This window comes from Mus musculus, chromosome 11 (genome assembly GCF_000001635.26).
Source record: "Mus musculus strain C57BL/6J chromosome 11, GRCm38.p6 C57BL/6J".
Lineage (NCBI taxonomy): Eukaryota > Metazoa > Chordata > Mammalia > Rodentia > Muridae > Mus > Mus musculus.
This window is the reverse complement of record NC_000077.6, coordinates 114,764,970-114,784,194: the sequence shown is the minus strand read 5'-3', so window position 1 is coordinate 114,784,194 and position 19,225 is coordinate 114,764,970. Positions and strand designations below refer to the sequence as shown.

Below are 19,225 nucleotides of genomic sequence, written 5' to 3'. Positions count from 1 at the left end.
GTACAAAAAGAAGATGTAAGATCCCCTGGAGCTGGAGTCACAGGCAGTTGTGTGCTTAATATGGATGCTGGGACCCGAACTCAGGTCCTCTGGAAGAGCCGTACTCTGAATCATTAACCATCATTCTAGCCCCATGATTTTTCCCCATGCTTGGCCTCTGTTTCTGTATGAGTGTCTTGTTTTAGTTAGGCAAGTCTCCTGGTCTCCCCATGCCCACAACCGACAGCTCATCTTTCTCTGGCTTGCCTCAACTCCTACTGTTAGCATCCATTAAAAACTAATCTACTAATAGGGACTCATGTGGCCCAGGTTAGCTTTGAACTCATTGTGTAACCAAGGATGACCCTGAACTTCTGATTCCTCTCCCTCTGCCTCCCAACGTTGGGCTGCAGCGTTCACTACGATATCGGGATAAGCTGCTTCTGCCTAACTCGTCACCATCATGTGACCTGTCCCCATGAAGTTCCTGGAGGCTACCTGGCAATGTTGGGGGAGTTGTAGATATTGAAAGAAGGCTCACTAAAACCATTTCAAAGTTAGCCATTCTACCCTCCACAGCCTCACAGGCTAAGACTTACTTTCTTACCAGAGAACATAGTTTGATCATGAACTTGAAAGCCAGGCAGTCTCTGCCCTATCCTCCACTAGCTGTGACGTCATTTTATGTCCTTAACGTTCATCATCCTAAACTGTACGGTAGGGGAGCTCTAACTCCTGCCTGGTTCTGAGGTCAGATGGGGCAGCGTGTTACGGTTCAGGGTGGCACTGGGTAAGGCAGCCTTTGACTGTCACTGTGGTGGTGAGACGCTTTAGACATATAGACTGGGTAATCCTCTGAAGAGGAAGGGACAGGAGAGGGATGGAATGGAGGGAGGAAGGCGAGCCTGGAGTGAGAGGCAGAAGAGAGTCTTTGGGAGCCAAGGGCTCCAGGCAGGCAGGCAGTGGCTGGGAGTGCAGGGAAGGGCTTTGGAGTGATGTTGGCCTGGGTAACGAGGTCACTGCTGGAAGAGTGGAGCGGCTGGCAAGGCTCCTCTCAGGACCTCAAATCTCAGTCCAGGAGGGTGTGTCTAGGGGGTAGTCCAAGGGCCCTCACCCGAGTCCTAATATTCTTGGCTCGGCCGGCGTAGGTCAGGGTGTTCCGGGACTCTTCAAAGGCAGTGCTCGCTGGACTGATGTGGGCAATCATCACAGTGCGGCTGTTCCCGCCTAGTGAATCCTGGTGGGGGGACAGGGAGCTGGCTAGCTGGAGGACACCCTCCCCAGAGGTTTCCTGAGACTGTTTACCACACCCTGGGTACACACACATGTATATCAAACACACATGTATACACTGCATGCACACAGGCGCACACACATATTCACACTCACCCACACATGTTTACACACATTCGCTCCTACACACACACATGCACACACATGCACATATGCACACTCACATACACACATGTACACATACACTTGTGCACATACACATGCACACACAGAGGCACATATGTACACGTATGTACACATGTGCATACACACATACACGCACACCCATGCTCATACAACATAAACACATGCATACAATGGTGGTCCTTTCCATATAGCCCCACTCCCCTGGCTTGTGGCTGCAATCTTCATGGCAGGCTGATACAAGCTTTCAGAACCCACAGGCCTCTGCTGGGGTCTTGTTTTCAGTGCTTACAAAGTATGAGCCTACAGGGAGGTTCCTTGACCTTTCTGTGTCTCAGTTTCCTTATCTGTAACTTTAACCCTCCTAACTTACAGAGACACTGGGAGACTTTAGAGCTAGGGAGAATCCCTTGAACCTAGTAAAGTCTGGGTGCCCATGGATCCCAAGTCTACAACTGAAGGCCACAGGTGACTCCGCCATGAGTAATTGGCTCCAAAGAGCAGCTCCGGAGGCCACAAGGCTGACCATCACAAAGCCCCAAATCTAGGTGACTCTCGGTTCTCTCTGTCTGGCTCACAGCTCCAGAAGGAGGTCCTGACACAGCCCATGTTCATTTTTCTCTACCTGTGCTTTGGTTAGAGTTGCCAGAAACACAGAGAACGTCTGCTTGCGACAAAAATTTCAGTTTTACGGTAAATAGAACGGTATGGCTTAAGGTGGTCTCAAATATTGCATGAGGCATACCGATACAGAACGAACTTGATGAAATCCAAGTGGGGATAACTGAGCTTTGTCTGGGTGTGGCCTCTTAACACCAGTGAGTGCCCAGGTCAAGCTTGTTCTGGTACCTTCAGGAGCCGGGTGAGTTTGCTGTCCCGATAGTTGATGTATTTATTACTGCCCTTGTCACTCAGCGCATTGATGCAGTTGCCCAGGGCCAGCAGAGAGCGGTTGATGTGGGCTCCTTCCTTCATGCGCTGCCCCCGGTTCTGTGTCTGGGGAGATGGCAAGGGATAGCCCAGTAGGGTAACAACAAACCGCCCAACAACAAACACCCCAGTGATCCTGGTTATAGAGCATGGCCTCTCTTCTGAAGTCCCTGGAGGTGGAGGAGGCATGGTACAGAAGGAGGCTTTGCTGTGCTCTCTCTTCCCTGAGCAGCACGACCCTTCAAGATGTCAGGCCTGTTGCTTACCCTTCTCTCTGGGGACTCCACTTATCACCCCACTCCCCATCCCACATACACATCCTCGAGACATCTTCCCTTCCCAACCACCCTCCTCTCCCTGTCAGCCTCTCCCTGAGCTCCCTCCTCCTCTGAAAACTGGCCTTACCTGGGAGAGCCATCACCCCTGCACACCCGCCCCCCACCCTACCCCATTGCTTCCCTCTGGGAAGCCATCCCTCCACTGTGCCCTCTGAGCGGGCCTTACCTGAGAGGCACGCTCGGAGCCAGCTAGGTCAATCATAAACAGGCGGCCCTGCCGCACCTCCTGGAGGATGTTCTTGACCCGGCTGCGCTGACGCACGGCCACCTGGAGCACGGCGTGGGAGCGGGAGGATGTCTGGTTGGCAGCTGTGGGCTCTTGCGTCCTCTGCCGGTTCCCCTTCATCAGCAGCTGCATGATCTGGGAAGGGGAGAGGGAAATGACTGGTGAGGACCCTGCAGAGAGGAGCCAAGGCTTGGTGGTGGGAGAGATCCAGCCTATTAGCTTCCCAGGGTGGGCTAAGAGGCCTGGGCATTTCTCTGCAAGCAGGTCTCTCTGTAAATGGAGAGGCTCTGTACGAGGATGAGCATGTTAAGGCATGATGGGAGATGTGACCTCTGTCCCAGTGTCACCCTGGCCTTGATCCCTTTTTCCTGCTCCCCTGAGAGCGATTGTCCTGTCCACGGTCCCGCGCCAGGTGCTGGAGACTTGCCTCCTTCGCATTGATGGTAGACACTTCGGTGATCCCGGCCACCTGGATCACCCCTTTGGAGTCTTCCCTCAGCTCCAGGTACCCCAGGGCCGGGTTCAGTAGGTCCCGGATCATCTCATTGTAGATCTGATGGGACAGTGGGAAAGGAGGAGGAAGATGAGAGATAAGAGGTCCAGGCCTGGAACAGTTGAGTGGTCCCCTTCTCCCTAAGAAAGGAAGGACCATGTGCGTCTGTTTGCTGGTCCCCAGGCCCCATGAGGGAAGTCCCAACTCGGGGAAGCACTGCCTTTACACAATGGTAGAGGTTTCAAAGACAATGTTGCAGGAGGCTTCAGAACCAACTGGGGCTCCCTCCACAGAGAGGCCAGCCCTGGGCTGGACACACTAACCTATGCAGGACCCTTGGCCCGAAGAAGGAGCTCAGAAGGTTGCTAGGCAACCTTCAGGCTACTTCTCTTAGGTTGTGTGCCGTCCCCCCTGCCCCCCCTGCTTCCACTTTGTCCCCCAGCCGGCTTTAAAACAAGCCCAGCTGGCTGAGCCAAGACCTGCTGGCTCCTACCCTCGATCCTCTTTCTGAGACATCACCCTGGAGATAATCAACTCCCAGAGGAGCCAGATGGAGGCTGGCCAGCTGTCTTAGATAAGCCCCTGACCTCTCAACCCACAAAGTCCAGAATGGGAAGATGTTTGCTTGAGGGGTAGGCTCAAAAGGGAGGTGCTTTCAAAGGATGACACCCAAACTGCTCGCTGCCCAGGCTACTGTGACGTGCAACGCCACATTAGAGCCACAGGCTCTCACGTCGGTCATCACCTTGCGCTAAGAACACAGTGGCCTAAGTTCTCTGTGTTTCAAAAACAAAATTAATTTTTTGACACAGGGTTTCTGGCTGTCCTGGAACTTGCTCTGTAGACCAGGAATGGCCTTGAACTCAGAGATCTAGTTCAAGAGTTCTCTGCTCCTCTGAGTTCTGGGATTAAAGGCATGCACCACCATGCCTGGCTCTCAAGTCTCAATTTTTAATCAAGTGGGGCCAGTGCTCTACATGTGGGTTGTGGGACAGCCATGCTGAGCAGCCCAGGAACTGCCAGCAACTGGCTCTAGGGAGGTGGACTGCCCTATCTTATGTGCCTCCTATCCAAGCCCAGTGGGGACTTGCCTCCAGGTAGGACATGGACACCTCATATTCCATGTCATTGCTGGTCTCCTCGATGGCTCGGAACAGGTCATTGAGGGTCCGAACATAGATGCCTGGCTCGTGGTCAGTGCCCAGCATGGTGTAGGTCTTCCCACAGCCTGGACAGGACAGACTGGCGGTGAGCAGGGCAGGGGCCAAGGGTAAGAAGCCTTACTGGGAAAGTGTTCTGGCAACCCTGAGCTGTCCGTGAGGCTGTTCCCTCCCAGATGGCTGAGGAATGGGGTGTTTGGGGGGACAGGGGACCTGGGTGAGGCAAGATTTGGATCATTCCCTCTATCCCTGACCATCCCTGGGCCAAGCTGGTTCTCTGATGAAGGGCTTGGTTTCCCAGGGAGACGAGGAGGGGGCTGCAGTTCTTGCCTACGTCTGGGCTTCTCCCTCACCTGTAGGGCCATAGGCAAACACAGTGGCATTGTACCCTGAGATGACGCCCTCGATGAGGCTCTTGGTGGTGGCCTGATATACCATCTCCTGCAGGGAAGGAGGAAGGGACCCAGAGGTCAGACACCAGTGCCTACAGGCAGGTTCTCGCAGAGAACAGAGGGAGTGTATGTCCCTGGAGTCCTAAGCCAGAGATAAGAGGGTTTGGAAAATGGAGGAAGGTAGTCTCTGCTTACACCCCTCAGGGAGGACACCAGCCTGCAAAGAGGGCTCAGGTCACCTGAGAAGCCTCCTCTACAGCTGGCTCCCCCACCATACCCCTGCCCCGAGGATGCAGTCAGCTCCTGGGCACATCTGAGCATCCAGAAGATGGGCAAGATGGGATCCCTAGGAGGGTGTCAGGTTTTCTTGTGTCTGCCCACCACCTGCCCTCCCCACACCAGATGGGCTTCACAGTTCTTCCTTCGCCCGACCTGTGTAGGTAGGCCAGCTGTGGGGGTGTCTCATGTGACTGCTCTATGCAGAGTGAGATTTGAGTGCTAATTAACCAAGTGTGTTTCTTCGGAAGGCCCGCCATGCGGCCCCTCAGGTATACAGGCAAGCAGTCACGTGACACCAGGCTATGCAGAAGTACAGGTGGGAGAGGCATGGTGGGTAAACTGTTCACAAATGGACAAAGCTCCAGGAAGTGGGTGCTGGAGCAAGTGCTGAAGAAAGGATGAGCAGGATCATCTGAGAACCATCCTTGCAGGGTGAAGTGTGGAGAAGTTTGTGTGTGTGTGTGTGTGTGTGTGTGTGTGTGTGTGTTTCCAGACCATGTCCACGTTCTCCCCTCACCTGGGTGGCAGTGAAGTCAAAGGCCACGTCAAAGAGGTATGACTTCTCCCGGGACCGGTGTGCCCGCAGAATGTCGTCAGGGTCCTCCATTGGGTCCATGAGAACCACCATCTGCAAATGTTCCCGAGACGGGAGACCACTGTCACCTGGAATTCCTACAGCCTGCAGACCTATCTGTTCTCTGAGCTTCAGGTCTGGGTGCTTGGGAGATAAAACCTCTCTAGCGATGATGAATGACCACCCCTTGGAGACGGCACCATCCCAAGGCAGCAGAGAACACTGTGTGGGGGGGAGTGGTGGGGTAACAGCTACAGTGAACCCCAGATCCAAGGCTTCTTCCCCTAACCACAGTTCCACCTCCATGCTGCCTTTCCTGGAGGAGGGACTGCAACATTGCTAGTTGTCATAACACATCGTTTGTGACGAGATCCATTCTGCCCACTCCACCTCCATCTCCACCACAGCCTCACTTCGTCCCATTTCAGTAACGGGAAAGTGTGTGCTTCCACCCGACAGTTGAAGAATTTCAAGCTAAACCCTAGCCTGTGGAGGGACAGAACTCAGAACCCAGGACCCTGACCCCAAACTAGAAGGCTCTTAACTGCATCTCTGCAGCCCCGTGGCTCTCAAGACCCTGCCTGGCCCTCCATGCCCAGCCTCTGAAGAACAAGGCAGGCAAAGAGCTGCTGACAGTTGGGTGACTCTACTGAAGAAAGCAGGTGGGCTTGGGTCCCGCCTACATGAACTTAAAATAACTGCATCTCTAGCCAAGACCTGCGATTAGAGAGTCTGCAGGACCCTAGGCTGGCATTCCACCCCTGCAGGGTGGGGTCAGCTCTACTCTGTGCATGTACATGTGCAGGCACATACATACATTAAGATGTGGAATGGACTGGCTGGGTCCCTCCCCTATTTTAAGAATACTCGCTGAGCCCACTCCATTTTGCCCAGGTCCCCATGTGCTGAGCTTTGCCCAGGGCTCTGAGCAGGAACACAGAGCAGGTGGCTGGGTCCTTGCTGGGTTCCCAGTCTAGGGTAGTATGCAAGATGGGAAACATCAGAAAACACTCAGCTACTCCTGGGGCATGGGGGGGGGCGTGGTCTGAATTTCAGAGAGGACCAAGAGACACAGGGATGCGCTTTGAATCCTAGCCTTGCCTCTAATTAGCAGAGTGGCCTCATCCTTCCATGGGGACCTGCCTGAGCCTCAGTCTCCTCCTCAATGGAGGAAATGGTGCTGTCATCTCCCCCAGGGCTATGACGAGCCCACAGGACAGTGTGTGACACATGGTGGGTCTCAGCGATCCTCTTTCAAGGAGCCATGAAGAGGGAGAGTGTGTGGAGGCAGGGGAAGGGACTTCACTAACTGCCCTCACCCAAGACTCTGCTATCGAATAAAGCATGGTGGAACCAAAACAGGCAGAAGACAGGTGGAGTGGCAACATCAGCGGCTCCCTTGCACAATATAGGTGTCCCCGGGAGGCACAGTTCCCTAGACACCAGGCTCTGCCAGACAGCCAGGGGAAATAAGCCGTCCCACGATTCTTACCTAATGAGGTGGGGCTGCTCCCAGGGGCCCAGATGGTGGCTTTAGATCCTCTACTAGGGAGGGGAAGGAGAAGGAGGGCAGGGGGGACCTCCACTCCCAGTGCATGCTGCCACTCACTCCTGGGGCACACTAATGGTCAATCGTGGGGCATGCTAACAAGCACTGTTTCTTTGTTTTGTTTTCTTTTCTTCAAGACAGAGTCTTGCCCTGTAGCCCTGCTAGCTTTGAGCTTAGGACAATCCTCCTCCCTCGGCCTCCTACATGCTGGGGTTACAGGCATGCACCATCACACCCAGCCAATACCAGATCTTTACTGAGAACTTCAACATAGATTTCTCATTATTACTCTCAGACAGGCTGGTCAGAGCCTAGCATCTAGTTGCTTGGAAATGGTAGATCCAGAGTTAGGGATACTGGCCACTTGGCTTTCAGGCTGGTCCCTGCTCACCCTCTGAACCCTCCCCCCACACCCCCTTCTCCTTCTGTTGCCACAGGGCTTGTGGGGTACTTGAGCCATTTTCATGGTCTGAGTAGCCCCACCCCAAGCCCCCACCCCCCACTGTTCACATTAGCCCTATGTGTTCATTTGGCCCTAGGGAATATGATGCAGTACACATGGGTAAACTGAGTCCTCACAGAGGACCCCGGGAGGAAGGGGATTGGCTGTTACAGGAAGGCAAAGACAGTAGCTGTGCCCCAACTTCACCCCTCCCAGGGATCAGAGGAGAGCCAGGACTTAGGACTGTCCCAAAGGTCTTGTGAATAATGGGCCAGGCATGGAGAGCCATCGAAGGCAGCAGAGGTTGGTCGTGAAGGTGAGGCAGCAGGACAACAGTTTACATGCTCAGCTGAACTCAGGAGCTTAGGAGGTCCTCAGTGGGTCCCTTTGAGTCCCCTACTCAGGCCTGAAGATTTAGGAGGACCATGGCCTAGGGATTCCAGGCAGATTCCTCTCCATATCTCATGTCTGTCTAGGGTCAACACCTTCCCTTCTCCCACTGAATACTTGGAGCAGGCCTGCACCTAGGCTTCCTGTATCCACCTAACCCCAGACAGCAGCAGGACCCCCTTGGTGATTCTCCAGGGGTGGGTTTTTGTCAATCAGATGGGGCTCCAGCTAGAGAAAAAAATCACAGACAGGCTGGGTGCTGAGCAATGGTCCTGTGCAGGGAAAGGCCACCAACTCTGCCCCTCCCCAAAGGTTAGCAGCCATGGTGATCTCAGCATAAGATGATTGGGCTTGCACTGTTCCCTAGGTCACCCGTCCTTAGTCACTGTCCCCTCCTCAGAGCATCAGCCCTACAGCCCTCCCAGCCTTCCATAGGATTTGATCCTTATCCCAGGCTCTAGCAGCCTGCTCAGATTTCAGACCTAGATGAAGACAAAACCTGGCTTTGAGGGCCCTGGCATGGGTTCCCGAGGGCTGCACCAGGAGCAGGGCCAGCTAGGACAACTCTCATTTTGAGTCCTGAGGTTCCTGTGGACTAGGAGCCTCACGGGGCTTTGGTGAGGGGGGCGAACAGCATGCATTATTGTCTACTCTGACAGCCTTTCTATGCCTTTCAGGCACTGCCAAGTCCACCTGGACACCCAGTTTCTTTGATGACCAAATGGTCCCGCACCAGAGGACTGTCATCCCACCTGCCACCATTCCACTTAATGAGGGCTTTGTCTGGGATCCATCTGTCAGGACCCCAGAATATCAGTGTTGTTTCTGACTATCACAGAACACAAAGGAGCCCTTGTGCCCCTTGACCAGGTGAATCATAGCTGAGCCAGAAAGGATTGGGAAGGGAGCCTGGGCTGCCATGGGAGACTGGCTTGGGGTGCTCAGGCCAGGGCAATTCACCTGTGAAGCATCTACAGTGTGCCCCAAACATGGGAAAGGCCTTCGAGAAATAGAAAAACGAAGCCTGGTGTCCTGCTTTCTGACACACTCAGATTCATAACCGGGAGAGAGCTGGTGTTTAGAGGAGAGGTCCCCAAGTCCAGCCCTGACAGGACAGAGAGGCAACCTGGAAGAAGAGATGATGTTGGTACGGTATCTTCAAGGTTGAGCAGGAGGCAGCCAAGAGAGGTGGGGTGGAAGGACACTCAAGAGAAAGACATGAGAGGTAAAAGGCTGGACATGGTCTCTGGGGTGAAATACAGGTTGGAAAGAAAGCCTGGAGTTTGCTGTGGTTCTGCTTCCTGGGTATCCTCACAGTGTAGACCCAGGGCCTGCTGTAAGCTCCTGATGGCCGTAGCTTTGGGACCCTCTGAATGTCCCCTTGGCTGGTGCACCAGACTTTGTCTCCTCCTCCTCCTCTCCCATCTTTCTCTGTGTAGTACCATCTGTTGTGGAACTTACTATGTAGACCAGGATGACCTCGAACTCAAGAGATCTACCTGCACTTTCCTCCTAAATACTGGGATTAAAGGCATGTGCCACCATGCTGGGATGGCATCTCATTTAGCCCAGGCTGGCCTCAGCCTCACTCTATAGCTGAAGGATGACCTATGTTTCTAGGTGCTGAAACTATAGGAGTGCGTCGCTACACCCAGTTTTATTCATTCCTGGGGAACTGAACTCAGAGCTTCATGCATGACAGACAAGCACTCTGCCAACCGAGCTACATGCCCAGCCTGACAGAAACCTGCTGTCTTAAGGGTCCATCTTCCTCTTACTATGCCCTCATTCTTACCTAAGTAACTAAGTCCATGAGTATGCATACCTAAAAAAAGCCCTTGTTTAGGGTCCTGGGATTAGGTCTCCAACATATGAAGCCCTTGGGCCTAACTCAGCAGAGGACCCAGCAGCTGTGGGTCTGCCCTCCTGGTCTTCACTCTGGCCTGGCTCTTAGGTCAGTGCAAATGTGATCAGGAATTCTAGAGTCACTTAGAACCTTGAACTACTGCAGGGAAGTGGGTCCTTACCCCAGGGAGAGGCTGTCTAGCCCCTGAAAGGTGTCTCAGTAGGAACCGGGCTCTCTCTCTCTCTCTCTTGATATCTCCCAGGTGAGGAATATTTGCACAGAGCACACCAGGCATTTCTTCTGCTGAGCTGTGGGTGCCTTGTTCAACACTGCAGCATTAGTGGGGTTCCTCTGGCCTTCTGGTGGTGATGGCGCCTAACCCAGTGTCTTACCATTGATCATTCCTCACTGTGACTGCCCTATATATATCCAGCAGAATCCCTGATCCCTACCCACTGGGTGCTGGGAACAGTCTTCCCCCAATTTTGACACTGCCAAATGGCTCCGGGGTATAAAACTCAGCAGCCCGTGCTCTCCTCCCCTGGCTTCAAAGCCTGGCTGAGAAGATCCCTAAAGACAGAGAACCTCAGAGGGGGCTCAGAGACAATGGAGCTAAGGAATCACTTTGGGAGGGGCATGAGTCTGGCCCAGTTGGAGGTAAAGGAGGACGAACAGGAAGACACCATGACTCAAAGAGCCACGCTGACTCGTCCTCAGTCCAGAGAGCCAGGCTCAGTCACTTTATACCCATAGGCAGAAGCAGAATGAAACCCGGATTCCAAGTGGCTATCAGACCTGAAAGACTGGGTCTAGGGTTCTGTTGGTTAATAAGAACATCTGTTACTGGTCATATTTCGATCTATAGACAGAGAGAGAGAGAGAGGGAGAGAGAGAGAGAGAGAGACATTGATGCCAGGAAAAGCAGAGCCCACTGGTCTCATAAAAAGCTCGCCAAAGCCCAGCCCAGCCAGCTGCTGTGGGCACAGTTACATCTGGCCGATGTGCCAGTTAGGACCTCATCTGACTACGGGACTCTAGGGACCCTGAGGTGGTGGGAGGTATGACTTAGCGGTTGTCTAATGTGGTGTCTCTCAGGGAGTCTGCTGAGTCTTTTATCACAAGGTCTCCAAGGAATGCTGCTTGCAAACCACAGATTTCCTAGGTGTCTTGCAGAATCACATAAAAATCTCTGGAGAGGTGAGACCGCACGTCTGCATGAAGAAGCACTCTCTCCTTGTACCCAGCCATCGGCCAAGGGTAGGAATGCCTGGATACTTGTAGCATTGTCCACAAGAGCCAATAAATAAATAAATAAATAAATAAATAAATAAATAGGTAAATAAAATCAGAAACAATTCAAATGCCCTTGATACGTATATTCTATATTCTAAAATATTTCTTGGTCACGAAGAATAGTGACATTCTGATACAAGCTATAATATTCATGAACCTTGAAAACAGTATACTAAGGCAATGAAGCCAGACATGAAGGACCACAGAGAGAGTAGGATCCAATCACTTGGGCATACCAATGGGATAGAGAGATGGAAACCAGCTTGGTGGTTGTCGGGAGGTTAGGGGGGATATAGTTAAGATTGGGCTATGCCCTGGTCATATCCCACTATGCTCAGCATTTGGGGAACAATGGGGCCTACGGCCTTCTATATGGCTGGCCCAGAGAGCCTCACACGCTGCTGGGCCCTAGGCAGCAAGCAGGCTAACTCCAGCTGCACCTTTCACATGTTACCTTATACCGCGTTTTCTTTCACAATGGCTGCCTTGCCCCGTCTATAATCCTCTCCATAGCTCTCGGGGTATGTGAAACAGGTGCTTACTCTTCAGTCCTCTGACAGAAAACGGGCCCAGGTAGTCATTAGCAGCCCTGAGGCACCCAGCCAGGGCATGCCAGGGCTGGGCCACTGGTCCACCCTTGTAGCCATTCTGCCTCTTGTCACCTCCCTGCCTTGAACTTCCTCCCCTCACTTGTCCTGGCCCTCCTGCGGGCCTCTTAGAGACCTTGTGTGATTCCACCAGGCCCCATAGACGGACAGTTGGACAAGTGCTAATTATGGGATTATACTTATAACTGCTTGGCTTAAATCCTGCAGATAAACACAGCCTGGCTGGGAGGAGCCTTTGGGAGGGGTGGGTGGGAGGAGAAGGCCACTGTTTGTCCTGAGCCCCACCCCTACCTGGGATACTCTCCAGGCAACCCTTTTGGTTTCTTGGCTCTTTTGAAAGGTCTGGCTTCTGGATCCATCACACCCCAGCTGCTAAGGCAGGAGATCCTACCAGATCCCTCCAGGCACCGATCACTGGGAAGCAGCCACGTTGGGGGATGGGGAGTGGGGGCGGGCTGCAGAGAGCTCAGGTGTAAAGAGTCAATGGGGCAGCAGGCAGGGGTTTACTTAGTCCTGGGGCCAGAGGCCACCCTACAGGGCAGCCTTTGAGAGAGGAAACTCCCATGCCCCCTTCCTCTGGGCGAATTGTGTACAAACCCTCTGATGAAGACTCTTCCGACAGGCACGAAGATCACGGTCCTCATATGAACGAGAGCTCTGTGATTCTAGGTCCCTGGAAGCCATCAGAACTAGCCCCTTGACAAATCCAAGACCCACTTCAATGTTCCCAGAATCTAGACATACATTGGCCTGCTCTCTCTCTCCCTCCCTCCCTCCCTCCCTCCCTCCTTCCCTCCCTCCACTATTTTAATTAATGAGACAGGGTCTCATCATGTAGCCCAGGCTGGGCTCACACTTGTTATGTATTCAAGGATGACCATGAACTTCGGATCCTCCTGCCTCTGCCTCTTAAGTGTCAGGAGTGCAGGCCTGTGCCATCATGTCCAGTTTCTATGGCAATGAGGATTAAATCTAGGGCTTAGTGTGAGCTAGGAAAGGAAGCAGTCTAGCAACTTAGCTGTAGCCCTGGACTCACACTGGCCTCTCGATGCTTGGGAACTCTGCCCGTTGGTGTTCCCTCTTCTGCTAAACCTCATTGCTACAGGCTGCTAGGCTCCAGATGTCCCTAGAAAGATGATGCTCAGTCCTAAGGCCAGCTTGGGACACCTCACAGAGTGACTGAAGTCAGCGAGTAACTGAGTAGCCTCCCATTCTCTCCACTTAGGACCCACTGACAAGTGAGCTATAGCCGTACCTACTAGCTGCCAATGACCAGTGGGCTGGCTGAGTTCCAGGGAAGGGTTCCAGGCCATATTGATAGCATTGGATTACCTTATCTTGATAGGATACCCGAAGAGGAACCCATTCAACTGAGGAGAGACAGGAAGCAAGAGGCAGGACCTAACACCCAAGGCCCTAGTAAGTTGACTTAGTGAGTCCCTCAGAGGGGCCAGGACACAGAAGCAATGACAGCCCCAGCCCCAGGGAGCAATAGAAAGCAAGTCACCACCCCACTGACCTCTTCTTCAGAAGGGGCAGGACATTGTGCTGACCACATGGGCCTAGCCATATTACCATTGCCACCTGGGCTAGCTCACCAGCTTGCCCCACGGCCCAGCCATCATGCCCTATGACTTCAGAGAAGAGAACAGGGAGACAACTGGCTTGACCAAGCCAAAATCCTGAGCCTTCCTCTGGGCCAGGCATCCCTGGAGAGGAAGAGATGAACAGCAAGGTTCTGGGAGAGGGCCAGGGCCAGGAGGTTGATTAGAACAGGAGACAAGGAAGTCTCTCTGCCATGTTGGTTCTTGGGTTCCTGTGTCCTAAACACCTAGTTGCCAGGGCCTATGTGCCAAGAGACAGCTCACTTGGGCTGTCAACCAGGCCTTTGTTGTAGCCACTCCCAGGCAGCAGTGAGAGGGGCTAGGCTAGGCTCTCCTGTACAAGCCCAGTTTTGAAGCCACTGGGGAGCTGAGGGCAGTGTGCAGGGGGCAGTGTGAAGAGCTCTGTGCTCACAATGCTTAGACAGCGCTCTCAGAGTCTCTGCTGACAAAGGAGCTGCCTGTTGGGCTGGCCCAGCTCTGGCCTGGTGGGAGGTGTAGCTCGCTGGGGTAGGCCAGGGCCAGGCTGGGAGACACTCTCTTTACCCTCATAGACAGAGGGAGCCAGTGTCCGACAGGCGTGGGTCCTGAACAGGGGCTGTTCCCTTCACTTCATGTTGATCAACCCCCAAGGTGGCCCGGAGCCAGGAGCAGCTGAGAGAGCCCCCATTGTCTCAGACTGCGAACCTGATATCCTTGGAAGCAGAAATAGGGAGTGGCCTTGTCTAGAAGGAGGTTTCTTCTCACAGGGGCTTTGACTCTTCTAGCTGACCCCTCTCAGTGGCTAACAGCAGCTTTGGGGGAACCTCCTTCTCTACAGACTAGAACTGACATCTATAGAACTCTTCCTGTGCACCAGGTACTGGGCAGGCTCAAGCAAAGACTTTCCAAAGAGATTTTCTTGTGGGACTAGAAAGATGGGTCAGCTGGTGAAGCCGATACTCTGAGTTTAATCCCGGAGAGCCGCAACCACAAGAGAATCAACTGCCCCAAACATGCACCAAGATGTGTGTGTGTGTGTGTGTGTGTGTGTGTGTGTGTGTGTGTTTGCTAGGTCCACCATAGAATAAAAAATAAAAGCTAGTGGGGGGGGGCTGGTTTGTAAGGATGTAGTTCCGTTGTAGAGTGTTTGCCTGGCACACACAACACCTTGGGTTGAATCTCCAGCATTTCATCACCCAGAGACATGGTGCACACCTACAATTTTAGCACTTGGGAAGGAAAGGCATGGAGATCAGGCCATCTCTGGCTACATAGTAAGTTCAAGGCCAGTCTGGGTTATATGAGACCCTGCCTCAAACAAACAACATCAAAACTCACAAACCATTGAAAAAAGAGGACAGTAGGCTGTGCTCCCCCACTTAAAGATGAAGCTACTACACTGTCTCCATACATTCTCTGCCCCTGCCCACCATATGGGTTTCTCCCAGACACCTCCATTTTCCCCCAAGGACTTTGAGGAAAGAGGCAAAAGGAAATAAATCATTTGGGGCTTCCTGAGGCCAGCCTAGAGGACCTGGCCCAGGGGCAGCGTCTGTCCACAGCCTTCCTAAGCTCTGTAGCTTCTGCTCCGTGCTTCCTGATCCCAGAGCCCATCCCACAGCACAGCCAGCGAGCCCCCATGCTCAGAGTAGCCAGCCACACAGCTCCGAAGCACAGGGAGGGGCACTGTCAGGCTGTCACACCAATATGCTCCTGTCCCCACCACTGTGCCCAGAACCACTCTGGTACCTCCGTCTTGAAGTACCTACTCAAGCAACTCCCAATCAAGCATTGTGGCCATGTTGGCAAAGAGTTTGGTTTGGGTCCTACCTGTATCACCTCATCTCACACCTCTTCCCTCTCTCCTTGAGCCACGCTAGCTTTTTCTTAGTGATATAGTTGCACTGTGGCCCCATCTCAAGGGCTTTGCACACAGCAAGTCCTTCTGGTTGCAATTTTCCCTCTTGGGTACCCTGCTAAAGATCTCTTATCATCGTCACCATCACCATCACCATCATCGGCAGGGTTTCTCTGTATTGCCTTGGCTATCCTGGATCTCACTCCACAGACCAGGCTGGTCTTAGACTCAAAGATCTACCTGCCTCTGCTTCCAGAGTCCAGTGCACCACCACCACCACCTGGCGAGAGCTTATCTTTATAATCCACCCCAGTGCCAGTTAAGACAGGGTCTCAATTTGCAGCCCGGGATAGCATGGGATTCCTGATCCTCCAGCCGCAGTCTCATGAGTACTGGATTACAGACGTGTGCTATCATATCCAGGTTCACCACTCTCTCTCTCATTTCTCCCCTTTTGTTCTTGTGTGTTTGTATGTTTGTTGGCATTTGTATGTGTACATGTGGAACCCTAACATTGATGCCAAAAATCATCCTGAGTTGCTCTGCAACCTTTGTGATCACTCTATCACCCCGCGAGTTGAGGCAGGGTCTCTCAATCAAACTCAGAGCTCATAGATATGACTACTCTTGTCAGCTAGCTCAGTCTGGGAGTTCCCAGTCTCTGCCTTCCAAGGCTGGAGTTACAGGTAGGCCAATACACTCACAAACATTTTATAGCATTATGGGGGTTCCAGAGATCACACCCCAGGCCTCATGCCCATGAGGCAAATGTTTTAGCCACTGAGATATCTCTGTCACCATCTCTTAAGGGAGCCTAGGCTCAAGACCCTTATTTACTCTCTGAACAACAGACTCTGTTTTTCTAGTCCTTCTAGGCTGCACATTCTTTTTTTTTTTTTTAAAGATTTATTTATTTATTACATGTAAGTACACTGTAGCTGTCTTCAGACACACCAGAAGAGGGCGTCAGATCTCGTTACAGATGGTTGTGAGCCACCATGTGGTTGCTGGGATTTGAACTTCAGACCTTCGGAAGAGCAGTCGGGTGCTCTTACCCACTGAGCCATCTCACCAGCCCGGAGCTGCACATTCTTATATCTGTTTTAATTCTTTGATCAATGCCTTCTTCTCTCCCCACAGTAAACTCCAGCAACAGAGGGAGCATGGGGCTTTTCATGTTGGAGTGTTTTTTCTAATTTTTAGCACAGCTTCCAGCATGTTCTAGGTTCGTTATGAATAATTATTATCTCAGATGCCCTCTCTCACCATGCTGATGTGAAGACCAAGAGAGTAGACAGTGAAGAGCTCTGCCAAACTTGCCTGCTCTAGTGGTGGGTTTCTGCTAGACCAGCTAAATATGTGCTCTGTGGATAGCTGGCTGTCATATGGGGATGTTGACAGCATGTGGATCAAAATGTATCTTATGGTCTGGGCTCACCCAGGCTCCAAAAGCTCATAGCTTTTCCTGGTCTGCTCTAGGAAGTCTTCCTGAGAGAAGAAAGCCTCTTTCTTGGTGATGCTGTGGAGAGCCCGCCCAGGTGTGTATGCAGAGCAAGGTGAGCCAGCCTCCACCCTGCAGCTCCTGGTTGCAGCCCCAAGTACCTGCTCGTCCATCTTGTGAGCGATGAGGGTAGCTCCCTCCTCCAGCTCAGCCACGCTGATGGGCCGGACCCTAAGTGCCACCTGGGAGGAAGACCAGAACCCTGGGTTAAGAGGACCATACGTAGCCATGGAGGGAGGGATGACAAGGTCTTTGAATTCCTTTCCCAACAGGGTTGTGTTCTCCAGCATCCAACCATCTGCATCTCCTTGGTCCTGAAGAACATTGTGGGTCTAGGGCATTGCCTGAGCCAGAGGGCAGCTGGTCCACAGGGTGTCTGGATGAGTCTGAGTGTCTCTTTTCAAAAGTCTGTATACCTCAGGGGGAGCCCCCAGGGGATGAACTGTCTACACAGGCTGCTTCAGTCACATGCCCAAATTAAACACTTGCCACTCCCTTGGGCTGAAATCCGGAGCCTTGGGGACCAGAGCCACGTGTCTGTATCTGAGAGTGAGGTACTGTTGGGAAGGGGGGGGGGGGTTGTGGACAGAATGGTGTAGAAATGAGGATAGGATGAGAATCTTCCCCTTTGTCCTTCCAGCAACTTGTGGCTGCATCCTAACACTCCCAGGAAGTGTTACCAAGGGCTTCTCTGTTCTCTATTTCCTGGCCACTTAGAGATAGATATGTCTCCCTCCAAAATAAAACCAGAGTCAGGGATTGGGGAGAATTTCTTCTGCTGAGCAAAAGGAGGTGCCTGGATACTGAGTGGACCTCAAGGACCCTCAGTTCCTTTCATCCACACAGACTGTCCTATTGCCTTTATCAGCCTCCTCCCTGGATACGCCTCCTTGGTGAAAGGAGGGTCTTTGTCCCTGCCCTAATGACAATGAATATTCTTGGAGCAAACTCTTTCAAAGAGGCCATTCTCACTGTCAGAGAGGGTGCCACCGAGTCTGGAACTGGCTCCTAGGGCTGAATCCAAGCTTCCCTGTGCAGAAACAGGTTCTCGGGCATTTCGGTAGTGATGCTCTGCCTGCTGGGGCAGAAGGACCATTTCCACAGATCATAGGTTAAGGCTAGGGACTGGGAAGAAGGCTGTGAAAGAGAGAGGAGAGATCTCCACCTATCCTACAACCTGAGTAGCACCAAGGCTTCTCTTTGTGGCTCCAGCTTCCACCACGGATAGTCAAGAATCTCTCTTTGGTCTCTACCTACCCTTACTCCTTCCCATGTGGCTATTCTTCCCAGGCCAGTAGACCCTGGGACTATCCAGGTGGCTTCTAGCATTTCTCTGAAGTATCTGGAGTCCTGATTTGGACAGAGCCTGAGGCACAGCCCATAACTAACTGCTCCTCAGACTTGGTGCTGGCTCCCCCTATTTCGGGGGCTTTTGTCTTTCTATCTGTGGCTCCATCTTCCTTTAAAGCAAGACCTGGCTGGGTTTAAGCCCTCTGATTCGCTAGAGAATCCCAGCTTCCTTCTCAGGCAATAGTTGAGACCTCTCTTGGGTCTTGACCTCTGAGTCTTGGCCCAAAGAAGGCTGAACTTGGGCAGGGGAAGTGGGGTGCTAACTTCCTAACCCCAGGAAGTGCCACCATCCCTTCTGGCCACTGAGAACTTGGGTAGTTGTTCTGCACAGTCCCAGACTCCCATCTCTTGCTCTCAGTGGTCACTATGTTTGAGGCTGTCAAGTCTCAGGTTTGGTGGAGGGGAACCAAGCAGGAGCTTGATAAGGGGTCTCACCATGAGTTGCTGGTCCTTTGAGTCACCGCTGTCCTTCATGATTGCGGTAGGTAAAGAGCCTCAGGCCGCGACAGCTGGCATGGCTGAGACGCACCTCCACTATGGTCACCTCCTCGGATCGCTCTTCCGCCTCCGCTGCTGCCTGACAACCCGAAACCAACAACGCGCCTGCCGCCCGAGCGCTGACCAGGAGGCGGGGCCAGGAGGGCCTGGCCGGCTCCGCCCCGCCCCCTGTGCTGCCCCGCCCCCTATGCTCGCTCCGCCTTCTGCGCTCTGCCCCCTGAACTTTGGTGAGCAGGACGCCTCCACGCAGGACACCCCCGGCCCCCTTGCGCTTCTGTTGCAGCTATTGCTGCTTGTCCCGAGGTTTTCTGTCAGTACGAGTGGTCACCGGTCTGAGCGTCTCGACCTCCTCCCGGCCTAGCGGCGTCCGTTTGGTGGCCCCTCCGCACACACCCGTGCCCAGGCTCGAGGCTCCTGGCTGTGTCTTCTGCGCTCCCGACACCGGCCTGGCACGCGACTAGCTGGGCAGAAGCAACCTTGCCTGTGGCTACGATCTTCTGCTGCTCGCTTGACTGTTACT

At 53.0% G+C, this 19,225-nt stretch overlaps 1 protein-coding gene across 2 annotated transcripts in view; it reads right to left on the bottom strand.

The window, feature by feature from the left end:
- The window catches only part of Kif19a (kinesin family member 19A), a 26,197-nt gene extending 6,972 nt beyond the window's left edge, over positions 1-19,225 (bottom strand). Inside the window, exons 1-9 of one of the 2 annotated variants that reach the window (NM_001102615.1) lie at positions 18,643-18,806; positions 16,959-17,039; positions 5,731-5,841; positions 4,896-4,983; positions 4,474-4,610; positions 3,317-3,442; positions 2,830-3,024; positions 2,245-2,391; positions 1,094-1,216 (exon numbers count right to left, since the gene is read on the bottom strand). In NM_001102615.1, coding sequence (NP_001096085.1) covers positions 1,094-1,216; positions 2,245-2,391; positions 2,830-3,024; positions 3,317-3,442; positions 4,474-4,610; positions 4,896-4,983; positions 5,731-5,841; positions 16,959-17,039; positions 18,643-18,681 — 1,047 coding nt within the window. In that variant the 5' untranslated portion in view covers positions 18,682-18,806. Of the gene's footprint in view, positions 1-1,093; positions 1,217-2,244; positions 2,392-2,829; positions 3,025-3,316; positions 3,443-4,473; positions 4,611-4,895; positions 4,984-5,730; positions 5,842-16,958; positions 17,040-18,642 lie in introns of both variants that reach the window. The other variant, XM_006533507.4, reaches the window with a different exon arrangement.